The following is an 18,222-nucleotide window of genomic DNA, read 5'->3' as shown; positions in this document are numbered from 1 at the left end:
CCTTGAATTCAAACCCCAGGATGCCTAAGAAACAAAGGGGAAAAAAAGAACTTACTTTAAAAATGCTTTAGTCCAGACTGCATGAGATGATATTTATACACTCAGCTGGTGCCCCACTTGCCCTTTTCTTTGTTACATACTGGACAAAAGGCAATGTTTCATAGCCAGACACCAGGGCAAAAGGAATTTGGTTTCAACAGATTATACTAAGCTGTCATTCCTGAGCATAGCATACTCCCACCGTGTTCAGCAACAGATTTCTAATTTCTACACAGAACATATGCTACTGCAGATTATCTCTTCTTGAAGGCTTATTTTACACGTGGCTTTTATTCCATTTGGGTTTTATGAGAAATAAAAAGGTCACTCTCTGACAATTCACCATAATGTCTCTTAGTGATACATTTCAGATCACTCAGCATTTGAACTGTGTATTGTAAAAACTGTGGCAATAAATTTTTAAAAGGTTGAACGAGGGAAAGCTGTCTTCTTATCTTCTTGTGGTAGACAATTTATTTGGTAAGGCTTTGGACTCTTCTTGAGCACAAGGCATGTGTTGACTTGTCAAGCAATTCATTTCAAAAATGAAAAAGAACAGATTACTTTTCTCTTGTCAGCTCTATATCAAAACCTGACTCTACAAATAAGAAACTTTGTCTGTACTTGTTAATTTAGAAAGAGAAGGGCGTTTAATTTGTTTTGTTTTGTTTTTAACCTGTACGTCTCCTAAAACAAAATACAATCCTTCTTTACAGAACTATTAAAATCACATCCTCAAGGCAACTCCTTACTTTCCAGGAAACCTTTCCAGATTCCAATAAGGGGTCAGATGCTCATGTTCTCAGGTCTCAGATTAAACTATCCACTGAGGAGAGCAAAGGGGCTCCGATGGCCTTTTCCATGGCCTCCTGAAGTAAGTGTCAGGGAATTCGGACATGTCATCAACAGATAAGCTCAAATGCATCAGTGAAGCTCCAGTCAGACACAAACTGCCACCAGGTTTAGACTAGCAACTACACAACACCAGCCCAAACAGAAGGCAAAAAAACCCTAGTGTATTACACATCCAGCAAGCACCTTCATTCTGTTTACCATCCATTTGGTGTGAATGTCAGCTTTCAATCTCCTCTCTCTCTCTCTCTCTCTCTCTCTCTCTCTCTCTCTCTCTCTCTCTCTCTCTCTCCCCCCCCCCTCTCTGCCTCTCTCTCTGTCTCTCTCTCTGTCTCTCTCTCATACACACACACCCCTCAGAAGTTCTCACTAAGGTTTAAAGCATCATCAGGAGATAGTGGTACATATTCAATAAGAAGCTGTTATTGAGTAAAAATGTTTTCTATCTTAAACTCAAATTCATGGCTCTTGGGTTTTCTAACTTTTAAGGTGGGAATAATATTTGTTGTTCCGAATTCACAAGGAAAGGATGAGCTGATACATTTGGAAAAAGAGAAAATTTTGTATGTGATCATATCAGTGGTCAATAGTGAGCCCTGGAAAATCTTGTCTCCACCAGTGTCAAAAGCAGAGTCTGTTTGAATGTAGTAATGAAGCACAACATGAGACAGAAGACTGGAAAGACTCGGGAAGGTGGCTCACTTTGTTCACATTGCTGCGGGAGCACCAATGGAGTCCTCAGAGATTATGCCAACATTAACAAAGAAATCCAGCCTTCTGCAGAGGTTTCTAACTTCTTTTCTTGAAATACCTACCAACCAACCAGAACCCTTTGGAAAGCCATTGCAGATAATTTGGTGATGTTCTGATGCCTGGAAGACCATTCCACAGCCCCGAAAAGGCCAAGGATGACTCTAAGAAGTTCAAATGCCATCCTTGATTATTTTACTACAGCCTTCTGGTTCCCTAGCAGGCTAGCTTCTGCCTTCTATCCTCCTCTCTAAAACCTCTAAGTATATGGCATATAGAAAAGGTACAAACACATGGGAAAAGTCTTTAGTCTCCCAAACAGCTGTTTTTATAAACATAAACAGGTGAGCAATACTACAAATAATAGATTAGAGTACATACAGCAACATGTATGTACATGAGACACTGCTTACTGAGAAAATAAACAAAAGGAAATATCCACCTAGCAGTTTTCTGGATATTTACACGTAAACAAAACAGTAAAAGCACACATATACAAAATTACACAGTAAATTGTATTAGTTACTTAAGTGGGCAGCTGAGGAACAAGATAAGTGGAAACAGGGCATGAGACCCAGAGCAATAGGCAGATAGACTGACAGTTAAGCCACATAACACCCTGATCCAGCCCAGGCCAGTGATGAAAATTAGCCCTCAACTGACAAGAACGATCCTAAGAAAAATAAGAAAAAGAGGAGGAGTTAAACAAAGTTTCATTTGCACAAGTCACATTCCAAAACTTCAGAACTGTCCTAGCTCCTATTGACAAAGCTGCTGGCAAGTGGACATTCCCAGGACTGCTGAGAAGAGTTACATTAATACAGGTTTTCAGATTTGTATTTGGTGCCTGTAGGAGGCTTGAACTCAGGGCTAGGCAGTCTCCCTGGGCTTCTTTTGCTCAAGGCTAGCACTCTACCACTTGAGCCACGAGTAATTTATTAGAGATAAGAGTCTCACAGACTTTCCTGGTGGGGCTGGCTTTGAACGCTGATTCTGAGATCTCAGACTCCTAAGTTGCTAGGATTACAGTCATAAGACATTAGTGCCTGGCTTACCCAATAGCTTTTAAACAAGATGTGGTAGAAGGATAAGTAGTAAGATGGAAAGCAGGCAATGACACTCTATACAGTGTGATTTTTACTTTGGAAAATAAATATATGCATGTGTATAGACACACAGTCATGTTTATAAATTATGAAGTCAGACACTAAAATACCAACAGAAGTGATTTGGGAGAGTTCTAGTTAGAGATTTTTAGCTAACATCGTATTTCACCTCACATTTTACTGCCTTCATCAAATTATTTCTTGGAATAAATATGAATTCATTTGATCAGAGAAGGGGGGAGGATTTACCAAATGGGAAGAGGCGGTCCTCTTCCCTAAGGCCCCTGCTAGGTAAAGAGCTAGTTCATCTATTAACCACACCATGGCTACGGCTGAATGATTTACTGACATTGCAAAACATATTTGAAATTTTGGCAGTATCTTCGAGTAGACACAGAGCTTGAAGCAAAGGAAGGATTTCCCCCCATTGATGGAGGCTTTGGCAGGTCCCACAGAGAGATTTCACTAGCAGGCTGGCTTTTCATTGATTCATCAATCAGACAATAAAGGCAGACATTCAGCTCGCCAGGAACATTCTTCAAGTTATCCCTTCTCTCTCTCTCCCTCCACTGACATTCCTAGGTCTACAACCCTAGGTCTACAACTCCAGTGGTTGGCAAATACAGCCAAGCTTCTCACCTTCCTTCCATTCACACGAGACCACTGGTGACCCACACTTCTGGGCCTCTCTGGGCTCTTCCCAGCCTCTGTTCACTAAAGACTGGACTTCTTCAGCGTTTTCTGTCTTTGAGAAGTGAAAGCCTAAGGAAGGACCCCCCAACTAAAGAGAAGCCTTTGATGAGGACCCTTCTCAGACTTACTGGCTGTACCTGCCCAGCTGCTCAGATCTCAGATATGATAACAGGAAGGTGCCATTAGCTCTGTGGGCAGCCTGGGGAGGGAGGATGGGGGGAGTAGAGGCTGAGCTGGAGAAAGGAATTGGAGGGTGAGAAAAAGAATGATTCCATACAGTCAAGCTGAAATAACAGAACCCTAGAAACGAGGCAGAAAGCCAGACGACTTGTCACTAGTTTATAATCCGTAGCTGAAATATTTGGGGTTCAGATTTGTCAGAAAGAATAGAATCTGTCTGGAAGATAAACTCCCTTGAATTTGTGGCAGACTTTCTCTACTAGTATGTGATACTTTCGTTCTACCATTTGTCTCTTGGCATATACAACACATGTCTATAAGTAGCCTGGAGAAAAGCCAGACACAGCCAAGTCTCCTGCAAAAGCACAGGTCCCAGGCAAAATATGGCCAGGTGCCTTCTCTTTCTTGTCATTTATCTTGCACAGGAATATGCAAAAACAAAGGGGACTGGAAATGCCATTGCTACCTTGCTGGATCTAGTTAATACACAAACCTTCTGTGCTAAAAAAGGAATCTTCCCTTTGACATGGCTTAAAACAGTCTTGAGATGTTACCCAAGTTGCAAAGATAGTTGAAGAGTCATCAATCTAACACTGATAAAGTACTCAACTAACTTAAAGATGAAAGACATCAAGAGAAGTCAAACGGAGTGGGAAATAGAGATATTCTCTAACTTTCCTGAGGCTAGACCTAGCCAGGACTTGCTGACGTGGGTAAATAACAGAAACGAAATGGAAGACAGGTTACCTGTAAGCCAAAGTCTGGGCATGCCTGTACATTCCTGTCCTCCTCTCCACGCAATGGCACATCCCAATTCTTTAAATGAAAAAGTATCCAAAAATGTCTTGTTTGTGCCTGTATGTATGAAATTCACAAGGACAAGACCCAGGTCTGCCACAGCCACCAGTCCTAGCCCTCCTGACTTTATTCCCATATAATAACCATCTTGTTAACTCACTGAGGAACTGAGTTACTTAACCAACAGAAGTTGTGTAGCTGGGTTAGTCTGTATCCCTGCTTATATCCTGGGTGCCCAGAAACAAGAGGGTTACATGAAAGATGCTCAACAGATATTTGTTTCAGAAACACAAGGTAGGGGACAGGAATATCCCTTGGATCAATAAATCCCCTTTGACAAAGCAATCAGTAATTAAGCAAGAGATTAAAATGGTTGCAGAATGCCAAAGAGAGTCTAAACAATGCATGATAGTTACACAGCAGAACAAAACGAGTGAGTGGAACATGAGTTATAGAAATATGTCAGGCCTCCACACGCAACAGGTGCTCTGGCACTGATATTGGGCCAAACTCTGATTCTGGCACATATTGCAAGAACCATGGGAACTATCAGCTTATAATGGCTGGACCAAGAGCCATCATCAAGAGTTCCTGATTGTTTTTTGTGGGGGAGGGGGTTGGTGAGGGGGAGTTGGTAGTACTGGAAATTGAACTCAGGGCCTCCCTTTTCCTAGTCAGACACAATAGAGAGAGCCATGCTCCTAAGTTCTGTTTGCTTGCTATTTTTTTTTCAGATAAAGTCTCCTGCTTTCTGTGAGGGGTAGCCTCTTCCAACTTCAGCACTCTTCCCATCTCTCCTGTACAGCTGCAAGTACAGAAGTACACTGCCATGCTTGGCCCTAAGAGGTTTATTTGACTTGATGGATGAACATTTGAGGACAGAAGTTCAGAAAGTGCCTTTGCCAACCGGTCTTCCAAGGGAACAGCCAAGCTAGGTGGAGATGAGTGATAAAAATTGTATGCCAAGATCCATGAACTCTTCAGTGATCATAATCAAAAAGAAACCCAAATTTCACTTCTTCCAATGACTGGCTCTGTAGCCAAAATAGTATAAGCAAATAATCAATTTTAGAAGTTCCTCTGCTCACACTTCAGCTTCTAAATCTCAACTAAGTTAATCTCTAACATATAATCTCCAACATATAAACTTCACAGGTTTTATTGTCAGAAATGTTTCCTCTAAATATAGGCTAATACTGGCTAAAATCCAAATAATTGCAGATTCTCATGTAATCTGAATATTTTAAAGAAAAAGATTTTAGCTTGTTGCAAGGACAATGGTAAACTGTTCTGTATCATATATTTGCTTCTTTATAACATATAAAAGTATGTTTCACTTTAGACACTAGGGAACAAAACTGATAACACAAGCCATTTGGTTTTCATTTCCACAAGCTGAAAAATAAAGGAATGATTTCAATAATACCCCCTGCTGCCCATTAGTGTCCACACATTATGTGCTAAGATAATATCTTCAGTTTTTAAAAATCTCTAAGCCAGATGCTGGTGGCTTACACCTATGATTCAGAAGGCTGAAATCTGAGGATCATGGTTCAAGCCAGCCCAGGCAGAAAAGTCCCATGAGACTTTTATCTCCAATTAACCACTCAAAAACCACTCGAATACCAGAAGTGGAGCTGTAGTTCAAAGTGGTAGAGCACTAGCCTTGAGCAGAAGAGCTCAGCAACAGAACCCAAGCTCTGGGTTCAAGCTCCATAATAAGCAGAAAACAAAAACAAAAACAAAACTCTAATCTTCAGACTAATATGTGAAGTAGACATTACCCCCATTTAGTAGTTGAACTTCTTGTCTAGAGTCATACATACTACAGCAAGAATATTCAATTCAATACTCTATTTTATAATACTGGAAATTTTCTAACTGTTTGATTCTATATTTTGTTTGTACTGAGGATTAAACTCAGGGCCTCCCTCTTTCTTGGTAAGCACTTGATTTATACTCCTATTCCTTTTTGCTCTAGTTTGTTTTACATGCCCTTAGTTTGTCCCGTGTTTGCCAGAGATGGCCTCAGACTGAGATCCTCCTATTTCCACCTCTCAAGTAGGTGTCTAGGATTATAGGCATGTACCATGATACCTAAACCAACTGCTCAATTCTTTATTGAAAATATAACACTCAAATATAAAATAAACTTCACAGGCATTTACTGGGGGTTTTGTTGTTGTTATTGTTTATATCTCCTTAAAGTGCACCTAACCTTTGACTGCCAGCACACAATGGATTAAAACTGAATCTCATTTACCATCATATCCCCAAGACCTAGAACAGTGGTGGAAAAAGCATGATTGGGGATATGGGAGACAGAGAGCGGGGGAAAAAGTAAAAATATGGGCTGGGAAGGTGGCTCAGTGGTAGGGTGCTTGCCTTACATGCATGAGGCACTGGGTTCGATTCCTCAGCACCACATAAACAGAAAAAGCCGGAAGTGGTGCTGTGGTTCAAGTGGTAGAGTGCTAGCCTTGAGCTGAAGAGCTGAGGGACAGTGCCCAGGCCCAAAGTTCAGGCCCCACAACTGACAAAAACAAAACAATACAAAACAAAAAAAAGTAAAAATATGAGATCCTGAGCACATAGTGAAAGCCTCCCATGAACCATCTTCTGATTAAGGTAAGTGAATTCACTCACTTAGTACTCATGATAACCTTTATGGCAGATATTATTGTCTCAGTGTTACCAAGAGGCAAATGAAGCACATGAACCTGCAGAATGAAGGCAGGGTTTGCCATGGGGTACACATGGCTCCATCCTCTGGACTTACAAATAATTTAAGAAGGCAGACCAAGATTGATTCACATATTTTTAAAAAATAGGCTATGTTCTACCTCTATATTCCAACTCCATAGTCACTTAAGCTACTCATTTAATATTCTTGTATGATGCAAGCTGTTGGTTGTTTTAGTTTTTCTTCTTATGGGCTCTTACATCTATCACTGATCAGCACTGTTTAATCACCCCACAAGAATGGAACAGAGATTGATCAAAAAGAGGGACAAAATAGTGGGGAGGAATTTTTTCAGGACTTAGAATTTTTAATCTGAATCAGATTCAGATTTAATACTAGAGTTTCTAAGATAGGGCAGTAGAAACACCATCCTGGTAGAAAGAACAGAAGAAAACCTCAGGACAATGAGTACCAAAGAGCCATGCATGAAGGTGCCAGGGATGAGTGTGCAGTGGACAGGGGAGAATCAAGGAGCATCCATCCATGCATGGATAAAGCTTAATTACCAGGCTGCAGGTAATTAAGAGGTGGGGTTTTAATTCCTATATAAATGAGTCAGAACAGGACAGAGAGAAAAAAAAATAGGGCACATAGGCACCAAAGTAGAAGTGCAGTCCCAGTACCTGTAGCATATGGAGTCATACAAGTCAGACATGGGGGCAAGAAGGCATGTTGAACCACATGTAGTTGATGGCAAAGGAAGCCTCTTAGTTAAGGACCCCAAGAGCCAGGACTGAAACACAAAGCTTGGCACTGACAGGGTGATCATTCTGTGGCCCTACCTTCTGTGGACAAGAGTCAATTAGCATATTGCCTCTCTCTAATTCACGCTGTTACCAAAAATACTAGGAAACGATCAGAGCATCACGCTCCAAAACTGGGAAAGGCAGCTGATATGAAGCAGGGATTTGAATGGGCACATATTGTAGTCCATAATTACATTACTTAGCTTAACCAACTTCAAGATGGAGCAATAAGATTGCTGTGTGTGCACAGGTTTATGCACAGGTGTGTATATGTGAACATAGCCAAACTCAAGAGGAAAGGGAAATGATAAGGGTCCCTAAAGATGAGGTCTTTGGTAGGACTCAGTATCTTGTTTTGTGAGTGAGTGTGTGTGAGTGTGTGTGTGTGTGTGTGTGTGTGTGTGTGTGTGTGTGTGTGTGTGCTTGCATGCGCACATCAATACTGAGCCTAGAACCCAGGATCTGAGCATTGTCCCTTAGCTTTTTCTCTACCACTCTACCACTTCTGGCTTTTGGACGTTAATGGGAAATAAGAGTCTCATGAACTTTCCTGCCTGAGCTAGCTTTAAACATCCAGATGTCAGCTTCCTGAGCAGCTAGGATTACAGGTGTGAGCCACAAGCACCTCACTTCTCTGTGCCTTCTTTTATCCCTTCTGGCTTACCTGCAAGAATACTTTTGTTCAAGAGCCAAACCTATGCTATTTGATTCTGTGTCTTATTTTTTATTTTGCCTTATATTCAACAATACTAGTAAGCATGAATATGAAACAGGTGATTTCTCTTAATTAGCTTTCTTGGCATAATGTTCACTTTCTTTGGGTTTTGATGGGTCAATAAAGTGGAGAATTATCCCAGTCATAGCATAAATGACCCTGCCAAAAGAAATCAATCCAGAAAACCTTGTTGTTAACATAAAATGGCAGGCCCCTTTTTGAAAAGTTTAGCACGTATTGGAAGAACATGGGCTGACTGACAGACTTCCAAGGTCAGTAGTGACAAGTCAACAAAACCAGTCCAAACACAAGTAAACAACAAACGTTCCAATTCTGAGAAAGCTTATTTGCAAAGATAATTTGGGTAGTCCCAGTGCCAAGATGGTAGATGGAAGTTAATCACATATCTAGCTTTAATTTTTAAGATCACTCTGTCTTTCCCCACCCCCTTTTCTCTCTTTCTTTTCGCTCTGTGTTTTTGCTCCTTATTTTATGCATAAAAATGCAACCAGCCTGAACTAAAGCAAATTGGTTTAATTCCCTAGAGGGAACACGAACAAATTTTCCCAGCAACCTTCTACTAGAAGCGTTTGTGTGGGGGTATGTGAATGGAATGTGAAGCAGGCTGCCACGTAACCCAGTAATCCAATGAAACATTACCCATTGCAAAATCCCCTAAAATAACATTAGCATCACCAATTAAAACACTGGGCATGGGAGAAAGCAAAAGGGCTAAAGAAAAAGGAAAGAAAAAAAAATGTACATGTGCAAAGAGTGTGTTGCGCGAGGTGGAGATGGGATATAGGAAAGAGGACAATTTAGGAGGAATTAATTCCATTTTAAGGGAAATCTGTCACAGAAGTGCTGGCAGAAGGTCTTTCTGATGGGGTAGAATAAAGGAATACAAAATACGTTCAATAATTTCATCAAACTGAAATTTCAGCAGTTTGCCTAAATTGCCCAGCCATTAGACTCTTACAGAAGTGTTTATAGTTGCCTGCATTGAGTCTGTCTCAAAACAATGGGCAAATAGAATACAATACACTGTCAACATTAAGAGTTCTTTTTTTCATCGTTTATGGCTGAGACTTCTTGGAAACACTGGTGGATCAAGAACTATCCAGGGATAATGTGTCCCTTCATTCATTCATTCAAATAATCCTGTACTTGCTCGGTAAACATTGAACACTTTGTGCAGACCCTGATACTTGGGCAACAGACTCAGGGGAAGGCTGGTAAACTTCCAAGAAGCCTTCTCAAACTAAATTCAGAATCTGTCCCAGCTTCTATACCCTCAATATGACTGGTTTACAGAGGCCCTTCTGTCCTCACGTTTCAGTGGGCATAAACAGTACTTTCAAGACCCTTTCCATAGTCCTAGAGGCTCTGATTCTGTCTGACCTAAAGCAGCTGCCTCTTCCCTGCTCAGGGCCTGGGAGATCCCTCAGTTCACACAAATGATGAAGGGCAAGCACACGTCCTCTTGAACTCTCTTCTCCCTAAATGCTTTTCCTAAGAAGCTGACCAAGGTTATGAGAGATGAGTACAACCAACTCCCTATCAGACGGGCTCACCTGCCAGTGCTCCTCACAGATCTGCCTTTCTTGTACTCTGCTACACCGTAGTGACTGCAATCCCCCTGGTCCACCTGCTTCTCAGATGGACCTATTACCACACATCTGCCCCTTGGTTCCTGGAACATCTAATTATCCTTCCTCCTCAAGACAAACTTCTTCATCTTCCTTTTGTCTTTTGTTCACGGTACTTCTGCATTTAAAAAAATTCTTTACACATCTCTTTCTTATGTTCATGATTATTATCATTATTGAAAAATTGGTCAAGCATAAACAAATTAAATTAAACTGCGACCACTCCCACCTCCAGAGGCTGTTAAAATACTAAGAATTTAAGCTAGATGTAAATTAAAACCATAAAATTAAGATATGAACATACATATACAAATCTCTTAAATTATAAAGTTAGAGAAACATATCATTTCTCTCATGTTCTGTCTTTATTTCCGCAGGAATCTTTATTCAGCTTCTTCTTGTCTTATTATATAGCTAGTTCTCCTGAGAAAATATTCAAGACTTTTACTTGTTAAGTAAAAAGGTTTATTTGGCCTATGATTCTGTTGGCTTGCCAGATTCCAAGCTGCATAGTACCAGTATACTGGTAAGGAACTCCTAGCTGACCACACCTGGTAAAAGAAGCAGAAAGATAATTGAACCCTTGCATGTGGGGTGGCCTTCTTTTGTTGCAGCCTGTTTTTGCAGGACTAATGTAGTCTTGTGAGAGGCAGAACTCCCCAAAGACAACTTAATCCACTCATGACAGTAGAACCCCCGTGACCTAATGATCTTCTACTCAACCCCTCCTCTTTTTAAAAAATACGTTTTTTTATTGTAAAAATACTGTGCTGTGCAGAAGAGTTACAGATACATGAGCAAGGTAATGAATACATTTCCCATCAAGCATTGTTACCTCCTCCTTTTTCCCCTACCTTCCCTTCCCTCCCACCTCCACCACTATCCTTCCCTCCTACTCGACCCCCCCACCTAAATTGTAAAGTTTGTTTTTCAACATAGTATCTTGTATATCTCATTGTTACAATGGGTCAAGCTGTATCCTTATTTAAGCATTCTGTTTTTTCCCTTCCTCTCCCCAAGCTAGAGAAGTGTATATACAAGATGCAGGACACCAACATCAAATACAGTGAAAACAGGGGTTATACCGTGGGGGAGGAACACACAAAGAAACAAAAGGGGGAGGAACATACAAAGAAACAAAAAAATCACATGGTGCATTATAAATACATTAGGAACAATAGCAAGAAAGAAAAAAAACACTTGTGTCCCTATCTTGGGGTTCATTTCACTTAACATCATCGTATATGGTCATATGTACATAGCTTTTGACCTTTTCTGCTTGTCCCAGACATATACTAGTTATTGCAAATAAGGGAAACCATAGGATCTATGTTTCTTTGGGCCTGGCTTACTTCACTTAATATGATTTTTTCCAAGTCTTTCCATTTCCTAACAAATAGGGCAATGTCATTCTTTCTGATGGAGACATAGAATTGCCTTGTATACATATACCACATTTTCTTGATCCATTCATCTTCTAAGGGGCATCTGGGTTGGTTCCATATCTTACCTATGGTTAATAATGCTGCGATAAACATAGTTGTGCTGGGAGCTTTAGTATGATCTTGTTTGTGATCATTTGGGTAAATGCCCAAAAGTGGGATTGCTGGGTCATAGGGGAGCTCTATGTGGAGTCTTTTGAGAAACCTCCCTACTACTTTCCAAAGTGGTTGAACAAGTTTACACTCCCACCAACAATGCAGTAGGGTTCCCTTCTGCCCACATCCCTTCCAGCATCTGTTGATATTAGAGTTCTTGATTATAGCCATTCTAACTGGGGTGAGGTGGTATCTCAATGCTGTTTTGATTTGCATTTCTTTTATGGCTAGGGAGGCTGAGCATTTCTTCATGTGTCTATTGGCCATTCTTATTTCCTCTTCAGAGAAGTCTATCTTTTAAGTATTTAGCCCACTTATCAATCAGGCAGTTGTTTCTTTGAGGATTTGTTGTTGGGGGATTTAATTATTTGAGTTCCAGGTATATTTTAGATATGAGACCCTTGTTGGTTGTATGGCTAGTGAAGATCTTCTCCCAATCCGTGGCCTTTCTATTGATCTTGCTAGTTATGTCCTTTGGCCATGCAGAAGCTCTGCAGCTGCATGCAATCCCATTTGTCCAACCTTTCTTTGATTGGTTGTGTTTCTGGGTCTCTACTGAGAAAATTTCAGCCTGTGCTTAGGGTTTCTCCTATTCCTTTCTACAATGATTTCAGGGTGTCTGCTTTGACTTTGAGGTCTTTGATCCATTTGGAGTTAATTCTGGTGCAGGGTGATATATAAGGATCTAGCTTTAGTTTTCTACAAGTGATTAACCAATTTTGCCAACACCATTTACTGAAGAGGCTGTCTTTTCTTCCATTCTATTTTTTTAGCTCCCTTATCCAAGATTAGGTGGCTATAGGTTTGTGGGTTCATTTCTGGATTTTCAATTCTATTCCACTGGTCCTTAGGTCTATTCTTATGCCAGTAACAAGCTATTTTGATTACTATGGCTTTGTAGTAGAGTTTGAAAATTTTCAACCCTTCCTCTTTAAAGGTTCCATCAACATATAGGGTCCAAGCCTCCAACACATAAACTATTTAGGGCAAATCACCTCCACCACAAAGCACTGCTACTTAGCAACCTGCTCACAGCTCCCAGTGGCCCCGGATTTCCTGATATGAGAAAGTGAGGGAGCTTCACCTGTGGCCTAGCCAGTGATTACCTGCACACGTGTGGCGATCTTGATAGAAGCTTTCCCCACAGGTGGGCACACACTGCCCGCGCTGCATCAGCAGAGGAGGCTGGCAAGATGAGCACTCCAGGCCACTGGTGCACGTGGAGCACTCAGGCTGGCAGCCTGGCTCCAGACAAGGTTGAAAAAAGAAACAAATAATCTCTGGTTAGCTCAAAGCCACTACCCCAGTGCCGACCCTCACACAGCCTATCCCAAAGCTTTGGGATCACAGAGAGTAAGAGAGGAAGGAAAATACTGTTAACAGCCATGTGAGTAGTTCACATGAGGCGCTGTTCAAGTGTTTATACAGATGCATGCTTCATTCCCACTACAAGCCTTTTGGGGTAAGTATTATTAGCCTCATTATACCAGACAAGAAACAGGCTTCAGGAGGGAGGTTGAGTAACAAGTTGGTTTAGAAGTCTGTGATCTTTTCTTATTTATAATCCTTAATATTTTGTGTTACTCAATTTTGTTTGCAAGAATGTTCCTAAGTGACTTTCAAAAACATTGAAGATTATAAAACAAGAAAGTAAGAACAAGTAATTAACTACAAAAATAATAACGAAGGTAATCAGCTCCCACAGAGCCTTGTCTACATCCTAGACACTCACCTAGGCATGTAACAAGTACTGACACAGTCTTAATCCTCACAGAACCCTCTGAAGAAAGTACAGAATTACCTCCAATGAACAGATATGAAAATACGGGGAACAGAAAGGAAAACACTCCTTTTTTTCAGCCTTTGTGTGGCAATAGTACTTACTGATATACTAATTGGTACAACCCAGAAGGTAAAGAACTCACAGTCATATCCACAGGATGATCCAAGAAAACAGGAACAGTCACTCTTAAACAGAGAATTAACCTCACCTGTCAGAGGTAAGTATGAAAGTAACAAAGATTTGACCTCAAGTACATCAAACTCTGATAGGTAAGGTCTCCTCAGATGGACAAAGATTCTGAAATGTGCCTGAACACATTCTCAATCCTCTGGTCACTCTAAAGAGATAAGCACTATTAATAATTATCTGTGTTGCCGGGTGCCAGTGGCTTACGGCTGATCCTAGCTATTCAGCAGTTGAGCTTTGAGGATCACAGATTAAAGCCACATGGGCAGGAAACTCTGTGAGACTCTTCTCTTCAATTAACCACCAAAAAAGCCAGAAGTGGAGCTCTGGCTCAAGTGGTAGAGCAGTAGCCTCATGCATAAAAACACAGGGACAATGCCCAAGCCCTGAGTTCAAACCTCAGGACTGGCAAAAACGTAAAATAAAATAATTAATTAATCAGTTAACTAAATTAAGTAAAAATCTGTGTGACATGGACCAAGTCTGTTTCCATTTGGTTCCATAGGAAAAACTGGCAAATTTTAGTAAATAATCTTGAAAAGTCTATGTCAATTTCTAAAAGTCTAAATTTATATTCTGGATTAACTGTGTGTTTTATGACATCAAGCATCCTGATGATATTACTTCCTTGAAAGTCTTCAAAAACTAAATAAATTCAATGACATTAACTAGCAACTGTCTAACCTCCACCCTACCTATCTCCAGAGAAGTACCAAAACAACTACAATATTTCAGAAGAAGAAGAGTCCAAGTGACTATGAGTGATATTATGACTTCTAATGGCTTTTAGATGTTGTGCATGCCCTGCATTTGTGATCCTTTCTTTGACAAATCAAGCCTCAGGTTTGAGAATAACCTCCTTTGTGGAATGCCTCTGATTACTATACAATCCCATCTCTAAGTTGGTTGTCCACCAGAACCATACCTAAGCAGAGGCTGCCCGCTTGGTAAAATCCCAGACCACAGCTGTGTACACATCGGCCATTCTGTAGCAGCTTTGTAGGATCCTGGCAGAGATCGCAATGGTCTGGAGAGCGAGAGCAGGTCAAACAGTCTGGGTGGCAATGAACTAAAATCAAGGACAAAAGAAGAGAACACAGTGAAGACCATATGTTTTGGTTATATCCTTCAAAAGAAGAATTGTATGATGTATAAACATCATACAGTATATGAAGCCCAAAAATCCAAATAGAACATAAGTACAAAAAGGCCCCAATTTCAACACAAGATTCCAAAGAACTACTCTGTCTGAAATGCCACTTTGTTTCTCATATCCTCAAATCAAAGCTGTCGAAAGAACAGCCTTGTTAATGGAATAACAACATTCACCATGTGCTTTAAAACAGAATCAATAATTTATGGTATCTTAGCTTATGTTGCTCTTAAGCTCTGGCATGTATACAGAGTTCAGATATAAAACCTACAATACTTACTAGTAGTTATTATCATCTTTTTAAAAATACAACCTGTTTTCCTCTTTGTCTTCAAAATCTTAATTCTTTTTCCAGTGTTTAGAACTATCACTGACATTAGTGGTAATTGTCAGCAAAGGACCATTTTCAGGTTGTAAAGTTGTCGAAGATTTAATTTTCAATGTATAATACATAATTTGCTAAATATTTGCTTTGGAAAGCCCACAGAGCCACTTTGGGAAAGGTAACATAATTAAACCATAAAGTTGTTTTGCTTTTTCCCTTGATAAACTTGACAGTGAACCACGGTGATTAGCCAAAATAAGGAAAGTGTAACAAGAACTGCCAACAGAAAAATGTGTGGCCCGTGTATGAAAATAATTAAGAAATATGAATAGAAGAAAAAGCCACTTCTCCAAGAGAGACGAAGCTTACAGGCAAATTACTGCTCATCCAGAGCAACCCCAGTGCTTGCTAGCAATTATTAACTGGAACTAATTCAACCCCAGGTGATTTAAAAGTAGAACTGCAGAAGGCATAGATAAAATTTGCTTTTGCAAGGACTGAATGAGTCTTTAAACTTTAAAATCCCATCTGAGAGAGAACTCCAAAAGGAACTGTCTATTTCATAGTTCACGATAAAGAAAAACAAAAGGCCACAACAATTTTTTTGCAATTATTCTTAGATATCAACAGTGGAAGGTAGATTCACCTTTACAAGTCTTAGAGTGTTATATTTCTGGATTTTCATAATAATTTTGCAAGCTAAAATAAGATCTATTTTATCAGCAAAGATATAGAGAGGGTCAGTGATTTGGCTAAGTTTGTCAGTTGTACAGGCAAAGATTAATTGGACTTGTTAATCAGAAGAATTAAGAAACAGGGGCTGGGAAGGTGGCTCAGTGGTAGAGTGCTTGCCTTGCATGCATGAGGCCCTGGATTCGAGTCCTCAGCACCACATAAGCAGAAAAAAGCCAGAAGTAGTGGTGTGGCTCAAGTGGTAGGGCACTAGCCTTGAGCTGAAGAGCTGAGGGACAGTGCCCAGGCCCAGAGTTCGGCCCCTATAACTGGCAAAAAAAAAAAAAAAAAAGAAGAATTAAGAAACAATACCCTCCCCATTAAAAAAAGAAAGGAAACAGGATCTCTAAAGGATAAAAAGAAAATCGCTCTGAACTTTCTGACAGTAGGATCAGTAAAAGCTGTGGAATTATGCACCCACCTGCAGTGCACTCTGGACAGCACTGTCCTTTTGCCACCAAGGCTAAGGTGGCCACTGGACATGGAGGACAAGAAGGCTGGTAGCAAGTCACTTGAGCTCCCTGGCACTCACACACCTGGCAAGGACCATCTTCCCACTCCTCTCCCTCCTGGGTGGAACAGTAAAAAAAAATTAGACTGTCATGAGGACACAGTGACTCAGAAGGCAGGCTGGGGGTGGTGGTGATGGTGGTGAGGGAAACCCACAGCTCCCACAAGGACAAACAGAAGCATCACAGCAGAGGGAGTATCCTACGTTTAAAAGGGCAGAATTCCTCATTTTGTGTTTATAATTGGCTTTTTTTAAAGACTTTCATTTTTGCTTGAATGGCACCTCCTGCTCACTCAGTTTTCTTCTTCATGACTAGTGCTCTACTCCTTGACCATGCCACCAGCATGGCTTTGTGCTGGTTCGTTGGAGATGGAGACTCACAGTCTTGAATTGGCTATGAACCAGGTATCAGTCTCCTAAGTAGGTAGAATTATAGGAATGAACCACCAGTGAGTGCCTGGCCAAAATTGGCTGCTTTTACAAGTAAATTATCAGTCGAATGATTTTAAGCATGCTCAGAGATAAACTGTGAAAGTACCCAGGAGGAAGCAGATTATATAAGAAGCCTGCAAAATGGATTTCTAAATCTATTTCCCCCTTCCCCAGGCAACAAAATAAATAGAAAGTAAAAACACTGGGGGTGGGGGGAGTACTGTGTTACTAGTGATGAGTAGGAATATTAAATATAACCTCAATAGTAACCTATGGGAAATGGTTAAAATTCTATGTTTTCTTATCACTACTCATCATGATTAGAAAACGAGTCATTATATTTTTAAAATTAAAGCTTTTGTGGGCTCATTTCTGTAGGCTACAGATGTGTCATGGGCTTCTCGCACTAATATTCTCAGCCATGCAAATTATGGTAATATACATGAAGAGTTTGACTGAGAAATGCAAAGTGATTCTACGAATAATTCCCTCTTGCTCACCATCCTACTTGCCTGAAGGGAAGGGAGATACAGGGTCCCTCCCACAATGTACTGGGAGATGAGGAAGAGAAATTAACAAAAGACTAGCTTTTAAAAGAAAAGTTTCATAAAGTACGTACTAAGTTCACTGAAGTTAAAAGTCTTCAGCAACCAACATGATAATGTTTACCAAAATGAACAGGACATGCTTTAAAAACCAGAGGAATATTATCTTGAAGAAGCAGAGAAGAATTTTTTTCCACTTGGAGGCAACCTAGTTCCTTGTCCCTTACTCTTTAACATCTAAAATTATAAACTTGTTGGAAATAACTGTGTTCAGTTTTCCTGTAAGAGAACTGTATAATGAGCCATATAAGCTGGGTGCCCTGGTTATGCCTGTAATTCTACTCAAGAGGCTGAGATCTGAAAATTGCAGGTCAAAGCCAGCCAGGAGTAAAATGCCATGAGATTATTATCTTCAATTAACCAGAAAAAAGCCAGAAGAGGAACTGTGGTAGAGCACCAGACTTGAACAAAAAAAAAAAGCCAAAGTTCAAAGTTCAAGCCCTAGTGCTGAGTGTGGAGGAGGAGGGAGGAAGGTGTACAGATACAGATAATTTTTGGGGGAAGGAACACTTAAGCCCCAGAATCTTCTATCTTTCACATGCTAATATATAAGAAAGTCTCCTGACAGTGAAACCTAGTTTTCTGGAGAAAGGAAAAGGATACATGTGGAAAGTTATAGTTACAGA

At 40.4% G+C, this 18,222-nt stretch overlaps 1 protein-coding gene across 1 annotated transcript in view; it reads right to left on the bottom strand.

The window, feature by feature from the left end:
* Positions 1-18,222, bottom strand: part of Fras1 (Fraser extracellular matrix complex subunit 1) — a 448,626-nt gene that overhangs the window by 237,061 nt on the left and 193,343 nt on the right. The window contains exons 12-14 of the mRNA XM_042678144.1: positions 16,470-16,617; positions 14,764-14,907; positions 12,976-13,110 (exon numbers count right to left, since the gene is read on the bottom strand). Of these exons, the coding sequence (XP_042534078.1) occupies positions 12,976-13,110; positions 14,764-14,907; positions 16,470-16,617 (427 nt within the window). The remainder of the gene's footprint in view (positions 1-12,975; positions 13,111-14,763; positions 14,908-16,469; positions 16,618-18,222) is intronic.

This window comes from Dipodomys spectabilis, unplaced genomic scaffold (genome assembly GCF_019054845.1).
Source record: "Dipodomys spectabilis isolate Male_0828 unplaced genomic scaffold, ASM1905484v1 ptg000043l, whole genome shotgun sequence".
Classification (NCBI taxonomy): domain Eukaryota; kingdom Metazoa; phylum Chordata; class Mammalia; order Rodentia; family Heteromyidae; genus Dipodomys; species Dipodomys spectabilis.
The sequence above is the reverse complement of the archived record's forward strand: the minus strand, read 5'-3'. Positions and strand labels throughout refer to the sequence as shown.